The 27,266-nt window shown below is 38.0% G+C and overlaps 1 protein-coding gene across 1 annotated transcript in view; it reads right to left on the bottom strand.

The window, feature by feature from the left end:
- TEX11 (testis expressed 11) overlaps positions 1-27,266 on the bottom strand; it is a 515,004-nt gene that overhangs the window by 106,872 nt on the left and 380,866 nt on the right. The window contains 4 exon segments of the mRNA XM_049871470.1: positions 21,160-21,276; positions 22,869-22,939; positions 24,998-25,084; positions 26,373-26,413. Coding sequence (XP_049727427.1) covers positions 21,160-21,276; positions 22,869-22,939; positions 24,998-25,084; positions 26,373-26,413 — 316 coding nt within the window.

The raw sequence follows: 27,266 nt of genomic DNA, 5'->3' as shown, positions 1-27,266 counted from the left end.
TTGAAAGAATTAACAAAGCCAAAAGCTGGTTCTTTGAAAATATTAACAAAATTGATAAACCATTGGCCAGACTGACTAAAGAAATACAGGAAAGGAAACAAATAACCCGAATAAGAAATGAGATGGGCCATATCACAACAGACCCAACTGAAATTAAAAGAATCATATCAGATTATTACGAAAAATTGTACTCTAACAAATTTGCAAACCTAGAAGAAATGGATGAATTCCTAGAAAAACGCTACCTACCTAAACTAACACAATCAGAAGTAGAACAACTAAATAGACCCATAACAAAAAAAGAGATTGAAAAGGTAACCAAAAAACTCCCAACAAAAAAAAAGCCCTGGCCCGGACGGCTTCACTGCAGAGTTGTACCAAACTTTTAGAGAAGAGATAACACCACTAAAGGTATTTCAAAGCACAGAAAATGACAGAATACTACCTAACTCATTCTATGAAGCCACCATATCCCTGATACGAAAACCAGGTAAAGACACCACAAAAAAAGAAAATTACAGACCTATATCCCTCATGAACATAGATGCAAAAATCCTCAACAAAATTCTAGCCAATAGAATTCAACAACATCTCAAAAAAAATAATCCACTTATACCAGGTATGCAAGGCTGGTTTAATATTAGAAAAACCATTAATGTAATCCACCATATAAATAAAACAAAAGACAAAACCTGCACGATCTTATCAATTGATGCAGAAAAGGCATTTGACAAAGTCCAACACCCATTCATGATAAAAACTCTCAGCAAAATAGGAATTGAAGGAAAATTCCTCAACATAATAAAGGGCATCTACACAACAAAAAAAAAAAAAAAAATTTTTTTTTTATACAAAGCCAAAAGCCAACATCATCCTAAATGGAGAAAGCCTGAAAGCATTTCCCTTGAGAACAGGAACCAGACAAGGATGCCCTTTATCACTGCTCTTATTCGACATTGTGCTAGAGGTCCTAGCCAGAAAATTTGGCTAGACAAAGAAATAAAGGGCATCTGGATCGGCAAGGAGGAAGTAAAATTATCTCTATTTGCGGATGACATGATCTTATATACAGAAAACCCTAAGGAATCCTCCAAAAAACTACTGAAACTAATAGAAGAGTTTGGCAGAGTCTCAGGTTATAAGATAAACATACAAAAATCACTCGGATTCCTCTACATCAACAAAAAGAACATCGAAGAGGAAATCACCAAATCAATACCATTCACAGTAGCCCCCAAGAAGATAAAATACTTAGGAATAAACCTTACCAAAGATGTAAAAGACCTATACAAAGAAAACTACAAAGTACTAGTGCAAGAAACTAAAAAGGACCTACTTAAGTGGAAAAACATACCTTGCTCATGGATAGGAAGACTTAACATAGTAAAAATGTCTATTCTACCAAAAGCCATCTATACATACAATGCACTTCCGATCCAAATTCCAATGACATTTTAATGTGATGGAGAAACAAATCACCAAGTTCATATGGAAGGGAAAGAAGCCCCGGATAAGTAAAGCATTATTGAAAAAGAAGAAGAAAGTGGGAGGCCTCACTCTACCTGATTTCAGAACCTATTATACAGCCACAGTAGTCAAAACAGCCTGGTACTGGTACAACAACAGCCACATAGACCAAAGGAACATCATTGAGAACCCAGATATAAATCCATCCACATAAGAGCAGCTGATATTTGACAAAGGCCCAGTGTCAGTTAATTGGGGAAAAGATAGTGTTTTTAACAAATGGTGCTGGCATAACTGGATATCCATTTGCAAAAAAATTAAACAGGACCCATACCTCACACCATGCACAAAAACTAACTCCAAGTGGATCAAAGACCTAAACATAAAGACTAAAACGATAAAGATCATGGAAGAAAAAATAGGGACAACGTTAGGAGCCCTAATACAGGGCATAAACAGAATACAAAACATTACTAAAAATGACAAAGAGAAACCCAATAACTGGGAGCTCCTAAAAATCAAACACCTATGCTCATCTAAAGACTTCACCAAAAGAGTAGAAAGACCACCTACAGATTGGGAAAGAATTTTCAGCTATGACATCTCCGACTAGCGCCTGATCTCAAAAATCTATATGATTTTGTTAAAACTCAACCACAAAAAGACAAACAACCCAATCAAAAAGTGGGCAAAGGATATGAACACACACGTCACTAAAGAAGATATTCAGGCAGCTAACAGATACATGAGAAAATGCTCTTGATCATTAGCCATTAGAGAAATGCAAATTAAAACTACGATGAGAGTCCATCTCACTCCAAAAAGGCTGGCATTAATCCAAAAAACACAAAATAATAAATGTCAGAGAAGCTGTGGAGAGATTGGAACTCTTATACACTGCTGGTGGGAATGTAAAATGGTACAACCACTTTGGAAATCTATCTGGTGTTTTCTTAAACAGTTAGAAATAGAACTACCATACAACCCAGAAATCCCACTCCTCGGAATATACCCTAGAGAAATAAGAGCCTTTACACGAACAGATATATGCACACCCATGTTTATTGCAGCACTGTTTACAATAGTAAAAAGCTGGAAGCAACCAAGATGTCCATCAACAGAAGAATGGTTAAATAAATTATGGTATATTCACACAATGGAATACTGCACATCGATAAAGAACAGTGAGGAATCTGTGAAACATTTCATAACATGGAGGAACCTGGAAGGCATTATGCTGAGTGAAATTAGTCAGAGGCAATATTGTATAAGACCACTATTATAAGATCTTGAGAAATAGTATAAACTGAGAAGAACACACACTTTTGTGGTTACAAGGGGGGGAGGGAGGGAGGGTGGGAGAGGGTTATTTACTGATTAGTTAGTAGACAAGAACTACTTTAGGTGAAGGGAAGGAGAATACTCAATACACGGAAGGTCAGATCAACTGGACTGGACCAAAAGCAAAGAAGTTTCTGGGATAAAATGAACGCTTCAAAGGTCAGCGGAGCAAGGGCAGGGGTTTGGGGACTATGGCTTAAGGGGACTTCTAAGTCAATTGGCAAAATAATTCTATTATGAAAACATTCTGCATCCCACTTTGAAATGTGGCGTCTGGGGTCTTAAATGCTAACAAGCGGCCATCTAAGATGCATCAATTGGTCTCAACACACCTGGATCAGGAGAATGAAGAACACCAAGGTCACACGATAACTATGAGCCCAAGAGACAGAAAGGGCCACATGAACCACAGACCTACATCATCCTGAGACCAGAAGAACTAGATGGTGCCTGGCCACAACCGATGACTGCCCTGACAGGGAGCACAACAGAGAACCATTGAGGGAGCAGGAGAACAGTGGGATGCAGACCCCAAATTCTCATAAAAAGACCAGTCTTAATCGTCTGACTGAGACTAGAGGAATCCCTGCGGTCATGGTCCCCAAACTTTCTGTTGGCCCAGGACAGGAACCACTCCCAAAGACAACTCATCAGACATGGAAGGGACTGGACAATGGGTTGGAGAGGGATGCTGACGAAGAGTGAACTACTTGTATCAGGTGGACACTTGAGACTGTGTTGGCATCTCCTGTCTGGAGGGAAGATAGGAGGGTAGAGAGGGCTAGAAACTGGCAAAACCATCGAGAAAGGAGAGACTGGAAGGAGGGAGCGGGCTGACTCATTAGGGGGAGAGTAAGTGGGAGTATGGAGTAAGGTGTATATAAGCTTATATGTGACAGACTGACTTGATTTGTAAACTTTCACTTAAAGCACAATAAAAATCATTAAAAAAAAGAAGATGGAAGGATTACACAAAGTCATTATACCAAAAAGAATTCGTTGACATTGAACCATTTCAAGACGTAGCATTTGATTGGGAACCAATGGAACTGAAGGAAGAAGTCCAAGCTGCTCTGAAGGCACTGGCGAAAAACAAGGCTCCAGGAACTGACCAAACATCAATTGAGATGTTTCAACAAACGGATGCAGTGCTGTTAGTGCTCACTCGTTTATGCCAAGAAATATGGAAGACAGTTTCCTGGCCAATTGTCCGAAAGAGATCCATATTTATGCCTATTTGCAAGAAAGGTGATCCAACCGAATGTGGAAATTATAGAACAATATCATTAATATCACACGCAAGCAAAATTTTGCTGAAGATCATTCAAAAGCAGCTGCAGCAATATATCGACAGGGAACTGCTAGGAATTTGGGCCGGATTCAGAAGAGGACATGGAGCCAGGGATATCATTGCTGATGTCAGATGGATCCTGGCTGAAAGCAGAGAATACCAGAAGGATGTTTACTTGTGTTTTATTGACAACGCAAAGCATTTGAATGTGTGGATCATAACAAAATTATGGATAATACTGCGAAGAATGGGAATTCCAGAACACTTAATTGTGCTCCTGAGGAACCTGTACATCGATCAAGAGGCAGAACAAGGGGATACTGAGTGGTTTAGGGTCAGGAAAAGTGTGCATCAGGGCTGTACCCTTTCACCACATCTATTCGATCTGTATGCTAAGCTGGACTATATGAAGAAGAACGACTCATCAGGATTGGAGAAAGACTCATTAACAACCTGCATTATGCAGATGATATAACCTTGCTGGCTAAAAGCCAAGAGGACTTGAAGCACTTACTGACGAAGATCAAAGACCACAGCCTTCAGTATCAATTACATCTCAACATAAACAAAAATCCTCACAACTGGACCAATAGGGAACATCATGATAAACAGAGAAAAGACTGACGTTGTCAAGGATTTCCTTTTACTTGGATCCACAATCAACAGCCATGGAAGCAGCAGTCGAGAAATCAAAAGACGCATTGTACTGGGCAAATCTGCTGCAAAGGATCTCTTTAAAGCGTTGAAAAGCTAAGATATCACCTTGAGGACTAAGGTGCGTCTGACCCAAGCCATGGTATTTTCAATCGCATCATATGCATGTGAAAGCTGGACAATGAATAAGGAATACCAAAGAAGAATTGACACCTTTGAACTGTGGTGTTGGCAGAAAATATTGAATATACCATGGACTGCCAAAAGAACAAACAAATCTGTTTTGGAAGAAGTACAACCAGAATGCTCCTTAGAAGCAAGGACAGAGAGACTGTGTTTTACATGCTTTGGACATGTTGTCAAGAGTGATCAGTCCCTAGAGAAGGACTTCATGCTTGGTAAAGTACAGGGTCAGCTGAAAAGAGGAAGATCCTCAAAGAGGTGGATTGACACAGTGGCTGCAACAATGGGCTCAAGCATAACAATGATTGTAAGGATGGCACAGGACAGGGCAGTGTTTCATTCTGTTGTACATAGTGTCACTATGAGTTGGAACCAACTCGACGGCACCTAAGAACAACAACTGCAAAGAAAATATCTAAATATATATGCACAAAAGAAAAGAAGAAGGTAATCAAAATGGTTTATAACAACAACAAGAAGATAATGAAACACAAACGTTGGCAGTATTGGAGGATACGAGAGACGAAGAAGATACAATATATGCAAAAACAAATAATGAGATTGCAGAAGTAAGTCCTTCCTTCTTACTAATTACACTGAATATAAATGGACTAGGACTAAATGCCCCAGTCAAGAGTCAGAGGGTAGAAGAATGGAGAAAAAATAGTATCCAACTATACGCTGTCTATAAGAGACACACTTTTTTTATTAACTTTTATTGAGCTTCAAGTGAACGTTTACAATTCAAGTCAGTCTGTCACATGTAAGTTTACATACATCTTATTCCGTACTCCCACTTGCTCTCCCCCAATGAGTCAGCCCTTCCAGTCTCTCTTTTCGTGACAATTTTGCCAGCTTCCCACTCTCTCTATCCTCCCATCCCCCCTTCAGACAGGAGATGCCAACACAGTCTCAAGTGTCCACCTGATATAATTAGCTCACTCTTCATCAGCATCTCTCTCCCACCCACTGTCCAGTCCCTTTCCATGTCTGATGAGTTGTCTTTGGGGATGGTTCCTGTCCTGGGCCAACAGAAGGTTTGGGGACCATGGCCGCCGGGATTCCTCTAGTCTCAGTCAGACCATTAAGTATGGTCTTTTTATGAGAATTTGGGGTCTGCATCCCACTGATCTCCTGCTCCCTCAGGGGTTCTCTGTTGTGCTCCCTGTCAGGGCAGTCATCGATTGTGGCCGGGCACCAACTAGTTCTTCTGGTCTCAGGATGATGTAGGTCTCTGGTTCATGTGGCCCTTTCTGAAGAGACACACTTTTAACACAAGGATACAAAAGGTTGAAAGTGAAAGGATGGAAAAAATATTCATTGCAAATAGTAACCAAACAGAGCTGGCACTGTCATTTCATCAAGATATAACAATTATAAATATAAACTCACCTAAGAGTCCCGAAAAATATAAAACAAACACTGACAGAAGTAAAGTGAGAACTACACAGCTCTACAAGGGTAGTTGGATGCTTCAATAGACCATTACCAATAATGAACAGAACATATAGAAAAAATGTCAATAAGGAAATAGAAGACCCGAATCACACTATAAATGAAAAAAGATCTAACAGCCATATATAGAGTATTCTGCTCCAAAACAGCACAATATACATTCTTCTCCAGTGTACATGGACCTTTCTGCCAGGATAAATCAAGTCAGAATACAAAGCAAGTCTAGACAAATTTATTAGCATTAAAATCATACAAAGTATATTCTCTCATCACAAGGGAGTGAAATTAGAAATTATTAATAGAAGGAAAGCTGTAAAATATACAACTATGTGCGAATTTAACAACACACTATTAAACAGCCAATGTGTCAAGAAAGAAATCAGAAAATACTTAGAATACAATGAAAATAAAAGCTCAGCATACCAAAACTTAGGAGTCTCAATGAAGGCAGTGCTTAGAGGGAAATTTATAATGGTAAATGCCTACATTAAAAACACAGAAAGACTTCAAATCAGTAACCTAAATTTACAACTTGAGGAACTAGAAAAGAGCAAACCAAGCCCAGAAGTAACAGCTAAGTAACAATGATCAAAGATAAATGAAACGGAGAATAGAAAAACAGCACAGTGAATCAATGAAACCAGAAGGGGGTGTTTTAAAAAGATCAATAAAATTGACAAAACTCTAGCTAGACTGAGAAAGAAAAAAAGAGAGAAGATGCAAATATCTAAAATGAGAAATAAAAGTGGGGACATTACAACTGACCCTACATAAATAAAAAGTGTCATAAGGCAGTACTATGAACAATTTTATGCCAACAAGTTAGACAATCTAGATAAAATGGGCAAATTCTTAGAAAAACATAACCTTTCTACATTGACTCAAGAAGAAACAGAAGATCTCAACAATCTCACAACTAGCAAAGAGACGGAATTAGTAATCAAAAACTTCCCAAGGGGAAAAAAAATCCTGGACCAGATGGCTTCACTGAGGAATTCTACCAAACATTTATAAAATAAGTCATCCCAATTCTTCTTAAAACTTTTCCAAAAAATAAGAGGAAACACTTCCTAACTCATTCTATGAGTTTAACATTACTTTGATACCAAACCCAGAAAAACACACCACAAGAAAACTACAATTATCCCTTATGAATTAAACAGATGAAAAAGTCCTAACAAAACACTACCAATATGAATTAAAAAAGCTCATTAAAAGGATTATATACCATGATAAAGTAGGATTTATCCCAGGAATGCAAAGTTGGTCCAACATTAGAAAATTAATCAATGTAATACATCATATTAATAGAATGAAGGAAAACAACCACAGAATCAACTCAACTGATACAGAAAAGGCATTTGGCAAAATCCAATACCCTTTCATGACAAATACTCAACAAACTAGAAATAGAGGAAAATTCCTCAATCTGATATTGGGCATTTATGAAAAACCCACAGCTAACATCATACTCAATACAAAAAGGATCAAAGTTTTCCCCTTAAGATCAGGAACAAGACAAGAATGCCCACTCTCATCATTGCTAGTCAATATTGTACTGGAAGTCTTAGCCAGAGCAATTAGGCAAGAAAAAGAAATAGAATATGTGCAAATTGAAGGAAGAAGTAAAACTACCCCTTTTCACTGATGATCTTATATATAGCAAACCCCAAAGAATCCAAAAGAAAGCTACTGGAATTAATAAACGAATTCAGTAAACTGCCAGGATACAAGGTCAAAACACAAAAGTCAGTTGGGTTTATATACATTGGCAATGAGAAATCTGAAACAGAAATTAAGGAGAAAATTCCCTTTATAATAGCATCTAAAAGGATAAAATACCTAGGGATAAATTTAACCAAAAGAATGAGACTTTTACACTGAAAACTATAAATCAGTACTGAAAGAAATTAAAGAAGACCTAAATAAATAGAAGGACATTCTGCGTTCAGGTACTAGAGGACCCAATATTGTTAAGATGTTAATATTACCCAGAATAATCAATCCTAGATTCAACATAATCCCCACCAAAATTCCAACAGTCTTCTTCGTAGAAATGGAAAAGCCAATCCTCAAATTTATATGGCACTGCAAGGGCCCCTGAATAGCCAAAGCAATCTTGAAAAGAGAAGAACAAAGTAGGAAGACTCACATTTCCTGATCTCAAAACATGGTATAAAGCTACAATAATCACAAGTCTGATACCGGTATAATGATAGACATATGGACAAATGGGATAGTATTAAGAATCCAGAAATAAACCTGTACATCTATGGCTAATTCATTTTCTACAAGCGTACTAAGTACATTCACTGGACAAAGAACAATGTCTTTAATAAATGGTGCTGGCACACCTGGATTTCCACATGCAAAAGAATGAACCTGGACCCATGCCTCACACCATTTATGATAATTAACTAAAAATGGATCAAGGACCAAAATGTAAGAACAAAAACATAAAACTCTCAGAAAACAGGGGTTATTCTTTGTGATCTAGTTTTTAAAATTTTTTTTATTGTGCTTTAAGTGAAAGTTTACAAATCAAGTCAGTCTCTCAAACAAAAACTTATATACACCTTGCTAACAAAAAAAACCCAAACCCACTGCCGTCGAGTTGATTCTGACTCATAGTGACCCTATAGGACAGGGTAGAACGGCCGGATAGAGTTTCCAAGGAGCGCCTGGCAGATTCAAACTGCTGACCTCTTGGTTAGCAGCCATATAGCATTTAACCACTATGCCACCAGGGTTACCATACACCTTGCTATATACTCCTAATTGCTCTCGCCCTAATGAAACAGGCCACTCCTTCCCTCCACACTCTCTTTTCTTGTCAATTCTGCCAGCTTCTAACCCCCTCTTCCTTTGCATCTCCCCTCCACATAGGAGATGCCAACATAGTCTCAAGTGTCTACTTGATGCAAGAAGCTCATTCTTCACAGCATCTTTTTCTATCCCATTGTCCAGTCCAATGCCTGCCTGAAGAGTTGGCTTTGGGAACGGTTCCTGTCTTGGGCTAACAGAAGGTCTGGGGGCCATGACCACTGGGGTCCTTCTAGTCTCAGTCAGACCATTAAGTCTGGTCTTTTTACAAGACTTTGGGGCCTGCATCCCACTGCTCTCCTGCTCCTTCAGGGGTTCTCTGTTGTGTTCCCTGTCAGGGCTGTCATCGGTTGTAGCTGGGCACCATCTAGTTCTTCTGCTTTCAGGCTGCTGCAGTCTCTGGTTTATGTGCGCCTTTCTATCTCTTGGGCTCCTAATTACATTGTGTCCTTGGTGTTCTTCATTCTCCTTTGCTCCAGGTGGGTTGAGGCCAATTGATGCATCTTAGATGGCCGCTTGCTAGCATTTAAGACCCCAGATGCCGCCCTCTAAAGTAGGATCCAGAATGTTTTCTTAATAGATTTTATTACGCCAATTGACTTAGATGTCCCCTGAAAACATGGTCCCCAAACCCCCGCCCCTGTTACGCTGGCCGTCGAAGCATTCAGTTTATTCAGGAAACTCCTTTGCTTTTGGTTTAGTACAGTTGTGCTGACCTTGCCTGTATTGTGTGTTGTCTTACCCTTCAGCTAAAGTAGTTCTTATCTACTGTCTAATTAGTGAAGCCCCCCCATTCCCCCTCTCGTAACCATCAAAGAATATTTTCTTCTCTGTTTAAACTATTTCTCAAGTTCTTATAATAGTGGTCTTATACAATATTTGCCCTTTTGCAACTGACTAATTTCACTCAGCATAATGCCTTCCAGATTCCTCCATGTTATGAAATGTTTCACAGATTCATCGTTGTTGATCGATGTGTGGTATCCCATTGTGTGAATATACCACAATTTATTTACCCATTCATCTGTTGATGGACACCTTGGTTGCTATTGTAAACAGTGTAAACAGTGCTGCAATGAACATGGGTGTGCATATATCTGTTCGTGTAAAGGCTTTTATTTCTCTAGGATATATTCCAAGGAGTGGGATTGCTGAAACGTATGGTAGTTCTGTTTCTAGCTTTTTAAGGAAGCGCCAAATTGATTTCCAAAGCAGTTGTACCATTTTACGCTCCCACCAGCAGTGTATAAGTGTTCCAGTCTCTCCACAACCTCTCCAACATTTATTATTTTGTGTTTTTTTGGATTAATGCCAGCCATGTTGGAGTGAGATGGAATCTCATTGTAGTTTTGATTTGCATTTCTTTAATGGCTAATGATCATGAGCATTTCCTAATGTATCTGTTAGCCACCTGAATGTCTTCTTTAGTGAAGTGTCTGTTCACATCTTTTCCCCATTTTTTAATTGGATTATTTGTCTTTTTGTAGTTGAGTTTCTGCAGTTATCATGTAGATTTTAGAGATCAGGCGCTGACTGGAAATGTCATTGCTAAAAACTTTTTCCCAGCCTGTAAGTAATTTTTTTACTCTTTTGGTGAAGTCTTTGGATGAGCATAGGTATTTGATTTTGAGGAGCTCCCAGTTACCTAGTTTTTCTTCTGCATTGTTAGTAAGGTTTTGTATACTGTTTATGCACGTAGTAGGGCTCCTAACATTGTCCCTATTTTTTCCTCCATGATCTTTATAGTTTTAGATTTTATATTTAGGTCTTTGATCCATTTTGAGTTAGTTTTTTTGTGCATGGAGTGAGGTATGGGTCTTGTTTCATTTTTTGCAGATGGATATCCAGTTATGCCAGCACCATTTGTTAAAAAAGACTGCCTTTTCCCCATTTAACTGACTTTGGGCCTTTCTCAAATATCAACTGCTCATACGTGGATGGATTTATGTCTGGATTCTCAATTCTGTTCCATTGGTCTATGTATCTGTTGTTGCATCAGTACCAGGCTGTTTTGACTACTGTGGCAGTATAATTGCTAACCAAAGGGTTGGCAGTTCAAATCCGCCAGGCGGTTCTTGGAAACTCTATGGGGCAGTTCTACCCTGTCCTCTAGGGTCGCTATGAGTCGGAATCGACTCGACGGCACTGGGCACTGGGCTGGGGGCAGTATACGAGGTTCAAAAATCAGGTAGAGTGAGGCCTCCCACTTCTTTTTCAGTAAACGCTTTACTTATCCGGGGCCTCTTTTCCTTCCATACGAAGTTGGTGATTTATTTCTCCATCTCATTAAAAAATGTCATTGAAATTTGGATTGGAATTGCATTGTATCTACAGATTGCTTTCAGTAGAATAGACTTTTATACAATGTTAAGTCTTCCTATCCATGAGCAAGGTATGTTTTTCCACTTATGTAGGTCTCTTTTGGTTTCTTGCAGAAATGTACTGCAGTTTTCTTTATGTAAGTCTTACATATCTGGTAAGATTTATTCCTAAGTATTTTATCTTCTTGGGGGCTACTGTAAATGGTATTCATTTGGTGATTTCCTCTTCGGTGTTCTTTTTCTTGATGTAGAGGAATCCAACTGATTTTTGTATGTTTATCTTGTATGGTGATAGTCTGCTGAACTCTTCTATTAGTTTCAGTAGTTTTCTTGAGGATTCCTTAGGGTTTTCTGTGTATAAGATCATGTCATCTGCAAATAGAGATATATTTACTACTTCCTTGCCAATCTGGATGCGCTTTATTTCTTTATCTAGCCTAATTTCTCTGGCTAGGACCTCCAACACAATGTTAAATAAGAGCAGTGATAAAGGGCATCCTTGTCTGGTTCCCCATCTCAAGAGGAATGCTTTCAAACTCTATTTAGGATGATGTTGGTTATTGGCTTTGTATAAATGCCCTTTATTATGTTCAGGAATTTTCCTTCTATTCCTATTAAGCTACCAGTTTTTATCACAAGTGGGTGTTGAACTTTGTGAAAAGCCTTTTCTGCATCAATTGACAAAATCATGTAATTCTTGTCTTTTGTTTTATTTATATGACGGATTACGCTAATTGTTTTTCTAATGTTGAACCATTCCTGCGTATCTGATATGAACCTCATTTGGTCATGGTGAATTTTTTTTTTTTTGGTATGTTCTTGAATTCTGTTGGCTATAATTTTGTTGAGGCTTTTTGATCTATGTTCATGAGGGATATATGAGGGATATAGGTCAGTAATTTTCTTTTTTGGTGGTGTCTTTACCTGGTTTTGGTATCATGGATATGCTAGCTTCATAGAATGAGTTTCGAAGTATTCCGTCCTTTTCTATGCTCTGAAATACCTTTAGTAGTAGTGGTGTTAACTCTTCTCTGAAAGTTTGGTAGAACTCTGCAGTGAAGCCATCCGGGCCAGTGCTCTTTTTTTGTTGGGAGTTTTTTGATTACCTTTTCAATCTCTTCTTTTGTTATGGGTCTATTGAGTTGTTCTACCTCTGTTTGTGTTAGTTTAGGTATGTAGTGTTTTTCTAGGAATTCATCCATTTCTTCTAGGTTTTCAAATTTGTTAGAGTACAATTTTTCATAGTAATCTGATATGATTCTTTTAATTTCAGTTGCGTCTCTTATAATATCACCCATCTCATATCTTAATCAGGTTATTTACTTCCTCTCCTGTTTTTCTTTTGTCAGTTTGGGCAATAGTTTGTCAATTTCATTGATTTTTTCAAAGAACTAGCTTTTGGTCCTGTTAATTCTTTCAATTGTTTTTCTGTTTTCTATTTCATTTAGTTCTGCTCTAATTTTTATTATTTGTTTTCTTCTGGTGCCTGAGGGTTTCTTTTGTTGCTCTCTTTCTATTTGTTCAAGTTGTAGGGATAATTCTTTGATTTTGGCCCTTTTTCCTTTTTGATGTGTGCATTTATTGATATAAATTGACCTCTGAGCACTGCTTTCGCTGTGTCCCAGAGATTCTGATGGGAAGTGTTTTCATTCTCATTGGATTCTCTGAATTTCTTTATTCCCTCATTAATGTCTTCTATAATCCAGTCGTTTTTGAGCAGGGTATTGTTCAGTTTCCAAGTGTTTGATTTGTTTTCCCTGCTTTTTCTGTTATCGATTTCTACTTTTATGGCCTCACAGTCAGAGAAGACGCTTTGTAATATTTCAATGTTTCGGATTCTGCTAAGGCTTGCTTTATGACTTAATATGTGGTCTATTCTAGCAAATGTTCCATGTGCACTAGAAAAGAAAGTATACTTAGTTGCTGTTGGGTGGAGGGTTCTGTATATGTCAATGAGGTCAAGTTATCTGACTGAGGCATTTAGATCTTCCGTGTCTTTACTGAGCTTCTTTCTGGATGCCCTGTCCTTCACTGAAAGTGGTGTGTTGATGTCTCCTACTATTATTGTGGAGCTGTCTATCTCACTTTTCAATGCTGATAGAGTTTGTGTTATGTATCTTGCAGCCTTGTCATTGGGTGTATAAATATTTTATATGGTTATATCCTCCTGCTATATTGTCCCTCTAATCCTTATATAGTGTCTTTCCTTATCCTTTATGATGGATTTAACTTTAAAGTCTATTTTGTCAAAAATTAATATTGCCACTCTTGCTCTTCTTTGATTGTTGTTTGCTTGATATATATTTTTTCCATCCTTTGAATTTTAGTTTCTTTGCGTCTCTAAGTCTAATGTGTGTCTGTTGTAGGCAGCATATAGATGGGTCGTGTTTTTTAATCCATTCTTCCACTCTCTGTCTCTTTATTGGTGCATTTAGTCCATTTACATTCAGCGTAATAATGGATAGGTATGAATTTAGTGCTATCATTTTGATGTCTTTTTTTGTGTGTTGTTGACAGTTCCTTTTCCCAGTTAATTTTTTATGCTGAGTAGATTATCTTTAGATATTGTCTTTTCCTCATATTTGTTGTTGTTGATTTTGTTTCTGCTGAGTCTCTATTTTTTTCTTGTATTTCATTTTGATGTGTAGGATAGTTTGTCTCCTTTGTGGTTATCTTATTATTTATCTCTATTTTTCTAAATTTAAACCTAACTTTTATTTCTTTGTATCGCCATCTTCCTCTCCATATGAAAGATCTATGACTACATTTCTTAGTGCCTCTTTATTGTTTTAATGTTGTCTTTTTTTAGATAATAACATAGCTGTTTCCCTGTTTTGAGTGCTTTTTATCTTGATTTATTTTTGTGGTTTCCCTGTCTGGGTTGACTTCTGATTGCTCTGCCCAGTGTTCCTGTCTTGGATTGATACCTGATATTATTGGTCTTCTAACAAAAGAACTCCCTTCAGAATTTCTTGTAGTTTTGGTCTGGTTTTTACAAATTCCCTAAACTTCTGTTTATCTGGAAATATCCTAATTTCACCTTCATATTTGAGAGACAGTTTTGCTGGATATATGAATCTTGGTTGGCAATTTTTTTTCCTTCAGTTTTTTATATAAGTCTTCCCATTGCCTTCTTGCCTGCATGGTTTCTGCCAAGTAGTCCGAGCTTATTCTTATTGACTCTCGTTGGTAGGTGACTTTTCATTTATCCCTAGTTGCTCTTAAAATTCTCTCTTTATCTTTGGTTTTGGCAAGATTGATTATAATATGTCTTAGTGACTTTCATTTAAAATGTACCTTATGTGGAGTTCGATGAGCATCTTGGATAGATATCCTCTCATCTTTCACGGTATCAGGGAAGTTTTCTGTCAACAAACTTTCAACAATTCTCTCTGTATCTTCTGTTATCCCTTTCTGTTCTGGTACTCCAATCACTCGTAGGTTATTTCTCTTGATAAGAGTTCAACATGATTCTTAGGGTTTATTCATTTTTTAAAATTCTTTTATCTGATTTTTCTTTAAATATATTGGTGCCAAGTGCTTTATCTTCAAGCTCACCAATTCTGCTTTCCACTTGCTCAATTCTGCTCCTCTGAATTTCTACTGAGTTGTCTAATTCTGTAATTTTATTGTTAATCTTCTGAATTTCTGATTGCTGTCTATGGATTTTTACATCTTATTAAATTTTTGATTCTGCTCCTGAATAGCCTTTTTAATTTCTTCAACTGCTTTATCTGTGTGTTCCTTGGCTTGTTCTGAGTATTGTCTGATTTCCTTTCTGATGTCTTGAATGGTTCTGTATGTTAATCTTCTGTATTCTGCGTCTGGTAATGCCAGGAAGGCACTTTCATCTAGAAGATCCCTTGATACTGTGTTTTGAGAGCTTGTTGAGGCAATCATGGTCTGTTTCTTTATGTGACTTGCTATTGTCTGTTGTCTCTGAGCCATCTATAAGTTATTGCAGTAGTTTATTTTATGTTTGCTTACTGTATCATAGCTTCTTGCTTTGTTTTGTTTTGAAATGCCCAAATGGGTTGCTTGAGTGAGCTAGCTTGATTATTTTTTGCCTTTGGAGCTGTGATGTCCTGTCCCCAGATGGCTAGAGCTGTTATCAGGTATATAGTCTAGGAGTCCATTCATTTTTCTTGTATGAATTCAGCTCAGGTGTCAAGGTAGCTGATCATCAAGTGTGTGGTATAAGGTCTGTGCTACAGTCTTACAGGGGTAGGGGTGACTGGTGTATGTACCAGTATCTGATTGCAGCAGGAGGTCATGCTCTCAACAAGGCAGGTAGCTGAGAATCATTCTTCAAGTGTCTCTAAGGAAAATGTGTCCTTGTTCCCTAGAGCATACAGGTGGATGTGTTCTGTAGATGGACCATGGGCACCCAATGTTTTTGGTTGTAAGGACTGGGAGGTACCAGTTATCCTTGGACCCCTGTCGTGGGTGGCTGGGTGACCTGAGTGAAGCCACCAGTCCTTAGGCCCCTGATGTGGGTAAGTGAGGACCCTGTTTAATAGGCAAAGTGGTGTCAAACATCAAACACCCACCTCTCCACTGCACCATTGAAATAGTCGTAGTCTGCCAACAAGGGCTTATTCTCCTGAAATAGGCCCATACAGGTCCATGTAGAGGGTAAAGGTACTCAAAGTCCATGGATCATTTATGCCTGGACAGGGGCCAGTTCTGTCCTGAGCTCCCCCAGATAGTGGAGCTGGCAAATTATCTTTTCCCCCAGTTGCAAACTTATTCCTTCTCCAAGGCCAGGAGGATGGCTCTAGGCACTCAACAGGGCCTATCTCAGGCCCAGGGAAATCAGCAGCTGAAGCCAGTTTGGGAGCGGAGGAGGGGGGGGCACAGTAAAATATATGCAATTCCTTAGCTTTTTCCGAGAGCGCCGTTCTTCTCTGGTTCTGGAGGTGTGAGTAGGCTGTGTGGCTGGTTGCTTCTCCCTGAGGAAACTGCTGCTGAACGCTGGTATCAACTCACCACACCCACTCCCAGGAATGGTGCCTGAGGGCTCCTGACGATTCAGGTCCGGTAACTCCTCTCCGCTTTTGATCTGTCTCATCCTCCCTCTGCCCCTCAGTTCATTTTCTAAGCTTACCTTTGATGTTCAGGGCTCCTAGCTTGTCATAAATATACTCATTTCACTTGTTTTTTCAGGTCTTTGTTACAAGAGGGCTCACTGGAAGCATCTGTCTATTCTGCCATCTTGGCCCTGACTCCAGCACCTAGTTTTTAACATGGATTCTTAAAGATGACAATGTGATGGTTAATGTTATGTGTCCACGTGGCTAGGCTATGATTCTAAGTGGTTTGGCAGACATTGGACTGATTGTTCTTCTGTAATGCAATATAATGTAATCAATAACAAGGTGTGATCTGATGTGTTCATTCAATCACTTGAAAGGGTTGTTTTCTTGGGGGTGTAGCCTGCCTCCAATATATAAGTAGATGTTTTGGCAAGGTTCTCTCTTTTGACCCTGCACTCTTTCTTGTTGCCTGACCTTTGGATCTTGGGACAGAAGCCTGCAGAAGTCTTCAGCCTACCACCTGGCTTGGAAATTTTGGATTTACCAGCCCCTGCAACCCTGTGAGCCAGCAGAGGTCTGCAGCCTACCGCCTAACCTGCAGATTTTGGGTTTGTCAGCTGCTGCAACCACGCGAGCCAGCAGAAGTCTTCAGCCTGCCACGTGATCCACAGATTGGGGACTTTCCAGCCCCCATAATTGTGTGGGCCATTTCTTTGAAGTAAATCTCTATTTATTTATAGATACACTTCAGTGGTTCTGCTCCTCTAGAAAACCCAGACTAAGAAAAGCACTGAAAGCATAAGGAACAAATACTGTATAAAATAAATTGGACTTAATTGAAATTAAAAACATTTCTTTATCAAAGGAGAGACAACCTACAGATTGGGAGAAAAAAATTAAAACAATTCAATTTAGAAATGGGCAAATGTCTTGAATAGACATTTCAACAAGGAAGAAATACAAATGGCCAACAAGCATGTGAAAAGATGGTCAATGCCATTAGTTATTAGGAAAATAAAATATCAAAACTACAATGAGATATCGCTTGACCCCCACTAAGATGGTTATGATTAAAAAAAAAAAGGAAAATGATAGGTGTTGGAGAGGGCGTGAACAAATTGAAACCCTCCTCCATTGCTGGTGGGATTATAAAATGGTACGGCTGCTGTGGAAAACAGTTTTGTTAGATTCCTTAAAAAGCTAAACACAGAATTACCATATGATCCAGCAATTGCACTCTTAGGTATATAACCAAAGGAACTGAAAGCAAGAATGCAAACAGATACTGGTGCACCAGTGCTCATTGCAGCACTACTTACAATAGCCAAAAGGTAGAAACAACCCAAGTGTTCATCAGTAGAAGAATGGATAAATAAAATGTGTTACTTGTGTACAGTGGGATAATCCTAAGCCCACCAAAAAAAGAAATTCTGATAGATGCTACAACATGGATGAACCTTGAAAACACTATGTTGAGTAAAATAAGTCAGTCACAAAAGGACAAATATTGTATGGCCCCAATGATGTAAAATATCTAGAATAAGCAAATACATAAAGGCCAAATTTATTAGTGGTTACCAGGGGCAGGAGGGAGAGAGAATGGGGCGGGGGGTCGTCATTGCTTAGGGGGCACTAAGCTTCTGTTAAGTGTGATGGAAAAATTGGGAAACAAATAGTGTGCATGGGTGCACAACATGATAAATGTAATTAATGTCACTGAATTGAATATGTAATAATGTTGAAATGGAAATGTTTTGATATATATATTTACTGTATTGAAAAAAAGAAGAAAAACAGCCTCAGTGAACTGTGGGACACCATTACATACACCAACATACATGTAATGGTACCAGAAGGACAGGAGACAGAAAAAGGAGCAGAAAAAATATTTTGAAAGTAATGTCTGAAAATTTCCAAATTGTATGAAAAACATTAATCTACCCATTCAACAAGTGCAACAAACTCCAAGCAGAATAAACAGAGAGATCCAACCCAGACATACTATAGTCAAAAGCCAAAGACAAAGAGAAAAATTTGAAAGCATCAAGAGACAAACGGCTAGTCACGTACTACATGAGGGAAACTTAGTAGTATTAACAGCTGAATTCTCATCAAGAACAATGGAGGCCAGAAGACAGTGGGATGATATATTTGAAGTGCTGAAGGAAAATAAAGTCAACCAGGAATCTTATGTCTAGCAAAACTACCTTTTAAAACTGAAGGTGTATTAATGACATCCCCAGATAAACAACAGCTGAATTTGTTGCTTAGCCAATCTGCCTCGCAAAAATGCTAAGAGAAGCTCTTCAGTCTGAAAGCAAGTGACACCAGACGGTAATTTGAATCCAAATGAAAAACAAAGAGCACCAGGAAAGGTGATTATGTAAATATAAAAGACAGTATAGTATCTATTTCTTCTTTCTTCTGTTTTAAAAAGGAATTGTATAAAACAACATATATATAATTGTATTGTTGGGCTTGTAACATATAGAAATATAATATATTTCACAATAACAACACAAAGGAGGCAGCTGAGAGCAAAGCTGTAGAGAAATGACACCAAATGGGAACTGGAAGCCACAAGAAGCAAGGAAGAAAACTAGAAATGGTAAATAAGAAATATTAATATAATAAACATGTTCTCTTTTCTTCTCTAAAAGATACAAAATTATATGTGATACTATAAAAATGCATTTTTGTGCTCGTAACATATATAGGTATAATGTTTACAACATAATAAGCACACAAAAAAAGAGTTGAGGGAATAGACCTAAATAGGAGCAACATTTCTACAGCTCATTAGGTTAGTATAAATCTGAGGTAAATTCTGATAAGATGTACACTGTAAGCCCTAGAGCAGCCACTAAGAATATAACTAAAAATACACATTAAAAAAATTAAAATGCTACACTAGAAAACATTCACTTATTGCAAAAGGAAGTAGTGAAAACAGGAATACCAAAACCAAACCCACTGCCGTCGAGTCGATTCCGACTCATAGCGACCCTACAGGACGGAGTAGAGCTGCCCCATAGAGTTTCCAAGGAGCGCCTGGCGGATTCGAACTGCCGACCTCTTGGTTAACAGCCTAGTGCTTAACTACTATGCCACCAGGGTTTCCAAAAACAGGAATAGAGGAACACAAAACACATGATACACACGAAGCCGAAAAAAAAATGGTAAATGTAAACTCAACCATAACAATAACATCAAATTTGAATGGGTTAAATGATCTACTCAAAATACATGCAGATCAGATTAAAAAGAACAACAACAACAACAAAAAAGAACCAATTATATGCTCTCTACAGGAGATACACAGGAGATTCAAAGATACAAATACGTAGGAAATAAAAGGAGATGGAAAAACATATACCATGAAAACATCAACCATAAGAGAGTTGGAGTAGGTATACTAATATAAAACAAAATAGACTTTAAAATAAACAAACAGAAAAGATAAAGAGGGAAATGGTATAATAATAAAAGGGTCAATTGTTATAATTGTTCACAACAATTATAAACATATATGTACTTAACAACCACCCGTTGCCATTGAGTTGATTCTGACTCATAGCAACCCTATAGGACAGAGTAGAACTGCCCCATGGGGTTTTCAAGGCTGTTAAATCTTTATGGGAGCAGACTGCCACATATTTCTGCCACGGAGTGGCTGGTGTGTTCGAACTGCTGCCCTTTCAGTTAGCAGCCAAGTGCTTAACCACTGTACCACCAGGGCACCTAACAACAGTGTTCCAAAATACATGAAGCAAAAACTGACAGAATTGAAGAGGAAAAAAAAAGAAAGACAAATCAACAATAATATTTGGAGACTTCAATACCCCACTTTCAATAATGGATAGAACAACTAGGCAGAAAATCATCAAGGATACAGAAGAATTGAACAGCACTTTTTTTTTTTTTTTAATAAACCTACTAGACCTTACAGACACCCATAGAACACTCCATTAACCCAAGCAGAATACACATGCTTCTCGAGCACTCTTCTCCAGGATAGACTACATGCTAAGCCATGCACAAACTTTAAATAAATTTAAAGCATTTGAAGTCATACAAAATATGTATTCTGACCACAGTGGAATAAAATTAGAAATCAGTAAGAGAAGGAAATTCACAAATATGTAGAAATTAAACAACAGATTCCTAAATAATCAATTGGTGTATGGGAGACTGAGATGTTGGCATTTCCTAAAAGGGAAAGTTTAAGAAACTGAGAGTGGAATTCAGACAAAGATAAGAAATTCTGTCTTATTCTTGTTAAAACTGAGTCAATGATGGGATGTCACAGGGATATGATGAAGATAAAAATATTTAAAAACACATTAGGAAAGAGTGGTCATCGGAAGAGAGACTATAAAAGAACAGATATTCAATCTTCCTACAAGAAGAGACCAAGGCAGATGTGACTTTTGCTTAGGAAGGAATAAACCATTATAGACCTTTAAAATAAATATGCTGCTGGAGCAGAGGAAATGATTCTCTAAAGAGAATAAAACGGAATTGCATCAAAGAAAGCCAAGATACCAAATAGCATACTGAGCTCTTTTCTTTGAAGGTTGCACATTACCTGTTCAAAAGTTGTTGAAGCTTTTCTCTCTTGCTCTAGATCAACTGCAGCTGCCATAAGTAAACACGTTTTCTGTGCAATCAGAATTACTTGATCGGAAGGACAAAACTGGGACAGCTGATAAGAAATAACCAGAGCATCAACAAATAGTGAGAATTCTTCCAGGTGAAGCCAAGCAATCAGAACGAAAATCAGCAACATCCGGTTTGAATGACAAAATTCAGCTGGAAAAGGGCATTTCACCTTAAAAATGATATAGATCATAACACTGATTTACGGTTTTCATTTTATTTTATTTTCCAGTGTTTTAAGCACCTTCCTAGCGATGAAAAGCTTCATTTCTTTACAGTTTCCCTATCTCTCCTGTCATTTGTCCCTGTGCTTCTATCTGGTGATTTACTTCTTGGCTTATGCGGTAATTCCTAAGTGACTTTCCCCTGGCAAATAGATTTCTCCTCTGTATTGAACAGAGCTAAATTAGTACATAAATTGTCATGACTGAAAGAGACAATGTCAAATCTTGACAGGCATTGGGCATAAGGCATAACCTCATTGTTAAATCTTGTCCTCTAGCTTCAGAAAAAAAACTCCCAGCTTTCTACTACAATAAAATCTTAGGCCACTTGGGATTCTTATACACCAGTCAGTCCTACTAGTGCTATTACAAATAGTCAAAATTAAAGCTAATTTACTTCACCCAATTTAAAAGGCAATTATACCTAAACTTTCAAGAACTTTATCTCCCAAAGCTTTTAGTGATCATAATCAACACCATCACTGAATCAACAGCGTTTCAAGATACCCAGTCTCTCTAGGCCTCAGGTTACTCATATATAAGACGAGGTGGCTGTGCTAGATTATCTCTACAGTTCTTTCCAGCTCTCAAAATCTTAATATTTAATCTATCTTAACATTTCAGATCATGTTTATGGGGATATTCTTTAGCTCCACCTTCTTCCCATCAATAATCGGTCTTCTTTCTGGCATTTAACCTCTACCTTGGGGGCTTACAACTATTTAAAAATGCTTATAGTTGAGCAACAAACTCACACATCCTTACACACTGAACCTACTCTAGGAAAAATTATAAAGTAGGACCAAGCTTCTTATCTCTTTTTTCAGCCCCTGCTTATCCCCAGATGCCTATTTTATATTTCTATAGACTTATAACCCTTCCTGGAAACCCTGGTGGTGTAGTGGTTAAGTGCTACGGCTGCTAACCAAAAGATCGGCAGTTCGAATCTGCCAGGCGCTCCTTGGGAACGCTATGGGGCAGTTCTATTCTGTCCTATAGGGTCGCTATGAGTCGGAGTCAACTCGACGGCAGTGGTTTTTTTGGGTATAACCCTTCCTAATGTGTTGGTAATTGATAACTGCTTAGAGTATTTCCCTCCTAAATAACGCTTATATTTTAATATGGGGCTTTGGAAAACTGAAATTCCTTCAAAGGCAAAGGACTAAGTCTCTAAGAGTAGAATTTTCAGCTCCACGATGGCTGTTCGTGATATTTTGGCACTGGGAGACCTGTCCTATGTTCTCACATTATTCCCTATGGGGATCAAATTCTCCTTAGGTCATTCCTACTAGAAATATACTAAAAGTTCCTAGATTAAGACCCTACTTTATACTTACTTAGCTCTTGACTATACCCATATTGATCTTATTCTTGTTTTAGTCCATACACGAGATACCTTTTAGAAGATACTTACCTTATAAGAAAGTATGAAGAACTCTCTCATTGTCACTGGGTTCTTGTCAGATTGCACACCTAAGTTCCAAGCTGAAAGTTAACATGAAATAATTAAGTATAAAAATATACTGTTTAGTCTCTACCACTGCACTCTCTGGTACCTATATCTTTAATATTAACATAATCAGGGGTGGAAACCCTGGCGGCATAGTGGTTAAGAGCTATGGCTGCTAACCAAAAGGTCAGCAGTTTGAATCCACCAAGTGTTCCTTGGAAACTCTATGGGGCAGTTCTACTCTGTCCTTTCGGGTTGCTACGAGTCGGAATTGACTTGATGGCAGTGGGTTTGTTTGTTTTTTAATGAGGGGTTTCTCAGGAGTTAAAAAATTAACTTTAGATTTTTAGAGAGGTTTTTTCCAGGCAATTTAGAGACTTCTATCACTTCCAATCCTCAATTCTAGGAGAATGACAAGTGGAGATAGTGTTTACTTACAAAAAAAAAAATGGGGGACATACAATAAGAATTCTTAGTTGGTACAAATCCATCTAAAAATGAGGATCACCAATGAGCTCACCAACTGGAAGTGGGGAAGTTAAAATTCAGCAAAGAACAGGGTACGCTAGAAGCAAGGGTTGGAGAAGATTGCTGGAAAAATTCACATCTCCCGAGGAGTAGTGAAAGGCCCCATTAGGCAACATTCAGCATGATCTTCGCTTTGGAAAATCAAAATTAAAATTTGGTAAAAGGAGTATTGTAAAATAACTTTTCAAAGGTTCAAACAATCAATCTCCTGAAATCTTTCTATAGCTTAAATGTTTATTATTTGCCATTACTTGAATAAATTTCTTAGAAGCCATATCTCTTTATTTATTCCCTTTTCTCATAGATTAAAACCTCAGTAAATCCCATAAAGCAGGGAGAGGTCCGTGTAGAACCAGGCTACTTTTTGACATTGCTGCTTAATTCCTCTTGCTTGTTAATCACTGTAGTAATTGCCTCCACCAGTTTTTTTTTTTTTAACTTTTTTAAAAAGTTGAAATAGAACCTTGCTATGGATTGAATTGTGCCCCACCCCACCCCCCCAAAAAAGTATTATAAATCTTAACCCATATACCTGTGGATGTAATACTATTTGGGAATAGGGGTTTCTTTGTTTTGTTAATGAAGCCATATCAGTATAGGGTGTGTCTTAAACCTAACCTATAAAACCTATAAAAAGAGCAAATTAGGCACAGAAGCAAGTAAACACAAATGGTTGAAAGATAGGTACCACATGGAGCTTTCCTAGGAGAAGAACACTAGAGAAGCTGAGATAAGGATTTTCCCAAACAAGAGAGAGACTTCCCCTAGAGCCTGTGCTCTGAATTCTGACATCTAGCCTCCTAAACTGTGAGAAAATAAATTTCTGTTCACTGAAGCCACCCACTTGTGATATTTCTGTTACAGCAGCATTAGCAAAAGAAGGCGAACCTATATAAAGTAAATTAAAACCCAGTGCCGTCAAATTACAGAACTCATAATTGTACAGCTTGATGAATTTCCACCAAGTGAACATATCCATGTAACTAGCCCTCAGGTCAATAAAAATGCTGGTCATTACCAATAACCCAGAAGCCCCACTCCTGTCCTCTTCAAGTCCAATCACCACCACCACCCCCTTCAAGGGTAAACACTATCCTCATTTCTAAAGCCATAATTAGTTTTGCCAGATTTTTTTACTCTTCAATATCTGGCTTCTTTTGGTCAACGTTATGTTTGTGAGATTCATCTGTATTGTTGCATGTAGTTATTTTTGATGAATCACATTTAGAGATAAATTGGGCATTCGAGACCAAGTTTAAGAGCAGAACATTGGGTATCTGAAGTTACAATTCATCCCTATTTAATTCTTAGACCCATTTCCTATAGAAAAGGAAGAAAACTAATATTTATTGAGCATGTGCCAGGTACATACACTGCTTCATTTAAAACTCTTAATAACCATAATGGGTATATATAATAGTTTCCATTTTATAAATAACAAAGCTGAGGTTAAGCAAGTTACCTGTGTACCCATAGCTATGAGTGACAGAGCCAGAATTTGAACTCACATCTCTCTGATTCCACTGTCCCACAGCGTTTCTCATAGCTACAGAATTTCCTTTCACCTATTTTTTGAAACCAATGAGCTTCATCAGCTCTTGAGTCTGAAGTAAAAGTTTCTCCATCAAAAGACTGAGCAAGTTTCAGGAATGCTGCCTCAAACAGGAAAATTTGATGTTGAGGTCTTTCACCTTTTACTCCAGCAAAGTCGTTAATCCTGCTTGAAAATCAGTCATACATGAGTATGAATTTAGACATTCTTTTTTTTTTCTTTGTGTATTGGTGCATACCAAAAGTAATTAAAATGAAAAAAGGAAGAAAGAAAGCATTACCAAGCTCTAAGAGGGTGCTAACTCGAATTCTGGGAAACGAACATGTCTTTGGAGAGATTTATAATTCTAATTAGTGCAATAATTCACCACCTGAGGTAGAAAGATATGATTTACATGCAAGGAAATAAAGAATAGGAACAGTCATTAAAAAGACTGAAATGGAAAGTGAGAATTGGAAAAGTATCAACAGGTTAACATAATATTTACTGAGCTCCCTGGCAGGTACAAAGCAGAGTAGAGAACCAGGATGCATCGTCATCATCAGAAAGCACCTATTACATATTCACATGCCCTTCTGAGAGATAAGACTGCCAATCAACAAAATTTTTCTCTTTTGAAAAGTTTTGGCTCCTAAACGATTTTGCTATGCTGGCAACCTGTTGACACGTATTCTTTGAGGTGTAAAATTAAACAGTTGCAATAAATGAAGTAGAGTTTCTCAGATACGGAATCTTGGGTATGTTTTATCCTAAGGAAATAGATACATGAGCAGTAGAAATGGAAAGACCTGTTAGTCAAAAGGGAACACCATGGAAGAAAATACGGAGTTGGAAAAAGGAATGCATTGTAGCTAGGAGGTCAACTTGAATGAAGTGGATAGGGAGGAATTATTAGTAGATAGGGGAGATGACACAGACTTTTTAGGGGAGATGACACAGACTTGGTAGATAGATGGACAGCTGTGAAATAGAGTAAACAATCTGAATTTGATTAACCAGAGAAACCACAGGGTTCAGCACATTTTTATTCGTCTTGATCCTTTTTCCTCTATTCAATTCAATTCCTAGGTTAGGACCAAGTGGCAATAAGGAAGGAAGGGAGGAAAGAAAGGAGAAAGGAAGGAGAGAAGGAGGAAAATGTCTTTAGAACAAATTTTAATGAAAACTTAATTGAAATCATATTTGGAGATGAATGCTAGTGATGACAAACCCTTCTCTGCCTACGCATGAAGAAACCAAGGTAGACTCCTGTGGCAAACGTTAAACAAGGAGCTTCATGTTTGAGTCAGTATGCTCAATGTACTTGGAGAATTTAATAGAGGATAGAGGTAAGATGGCAGCGGGTAGAGGTAAGATGGAGAACTGAAAATAACCAAGAAGAGATTTACCTGTATTCAAGCAAGTCAAAAGTCTATCCATTTCTTTATTTCTAAAAAAATGAAGAAAAGAGTATTTTCCAAGTGTTCCAAAACTTTTCTATAGAAAAGTGCCCCAAAGAGCCTCTATTTGTGCCTGAAAGCTAGACTAAGAAAATGAAAAGTTGCAAAGATTGTTGTTCAAGTCTCTAATTTATCATTTCAACCTCTTTTCCCCCACTGTAGGAGCCCTGGTGGCACAGTGGTTAAGTACTCGGCTGCTAACCGAAAGGTTGGCGGTTCAAAGCCACCAGCTGCTCTGTGGGAGAAAGATGTGGCAGTCTCCTTCCGTAAAGATTACAGTCTTGGAAACCCTATGGGGCAGTACTACTCTGTCCTATAGGATCACTATTGAGTTAGAATCGACTTGATGGCAATGAGTTTTCCCCACCGTAGGATACCATTTCTCATTCCCAATATCCTATTTTTTCTCTTCCCTCCTCTACACTTACTCTCAGCAAAGGATTTCAATGACTGGTAAGGTTTCTTATCACAGGGTCATAGAATTTTAGAGCAGAAAGTGATCTCTGTGATTTTCAAGCTCTTTTTCTTTTTTTTTGGAGACGGGTGACTGATATAAGATCAGAATTAATAAGCCATCCAGGTTATATGTTCTGTGGGAAAGTTAAAAGATATGTCTATATTTGAATCTCCTGCTAAGGAAAGGAAGAAACAAATGCAATATTGTAATTAGATCATAGCTAACACTATTGACCACCACCCACTTGCCAGTTTGTCATACTGTGGTAGCTTGCATGTTGCTATGATGCTGGAAGCTACGCTGTCAGTGTTTCAAATACTAACAGGGTCACCCATCGATGCAGGTTTCAGAGGAGCTTTCAGACTAAGACAGACTTGGAAGGAAAG

The sequence above is a fragment of the Elephas maximus genome, chromosome X (assembly GCF_024166365.1).
Source record: "Elephas maximus indicus isolate mEleMax1 chromosome X, mEleMax1 primary haplotype, whole genome shotgun sequence".
Lineage (NCBI taxonomy): Eukaryota > Metazoa > Chordata > Mammalia > Proboscidea > Elephantidae > Elephas > Elephas maximus.
Note: the sequence above shows the minus strand (reverse complement) of the source record. Positions and strands in the feature narration are given on the sequence as shown.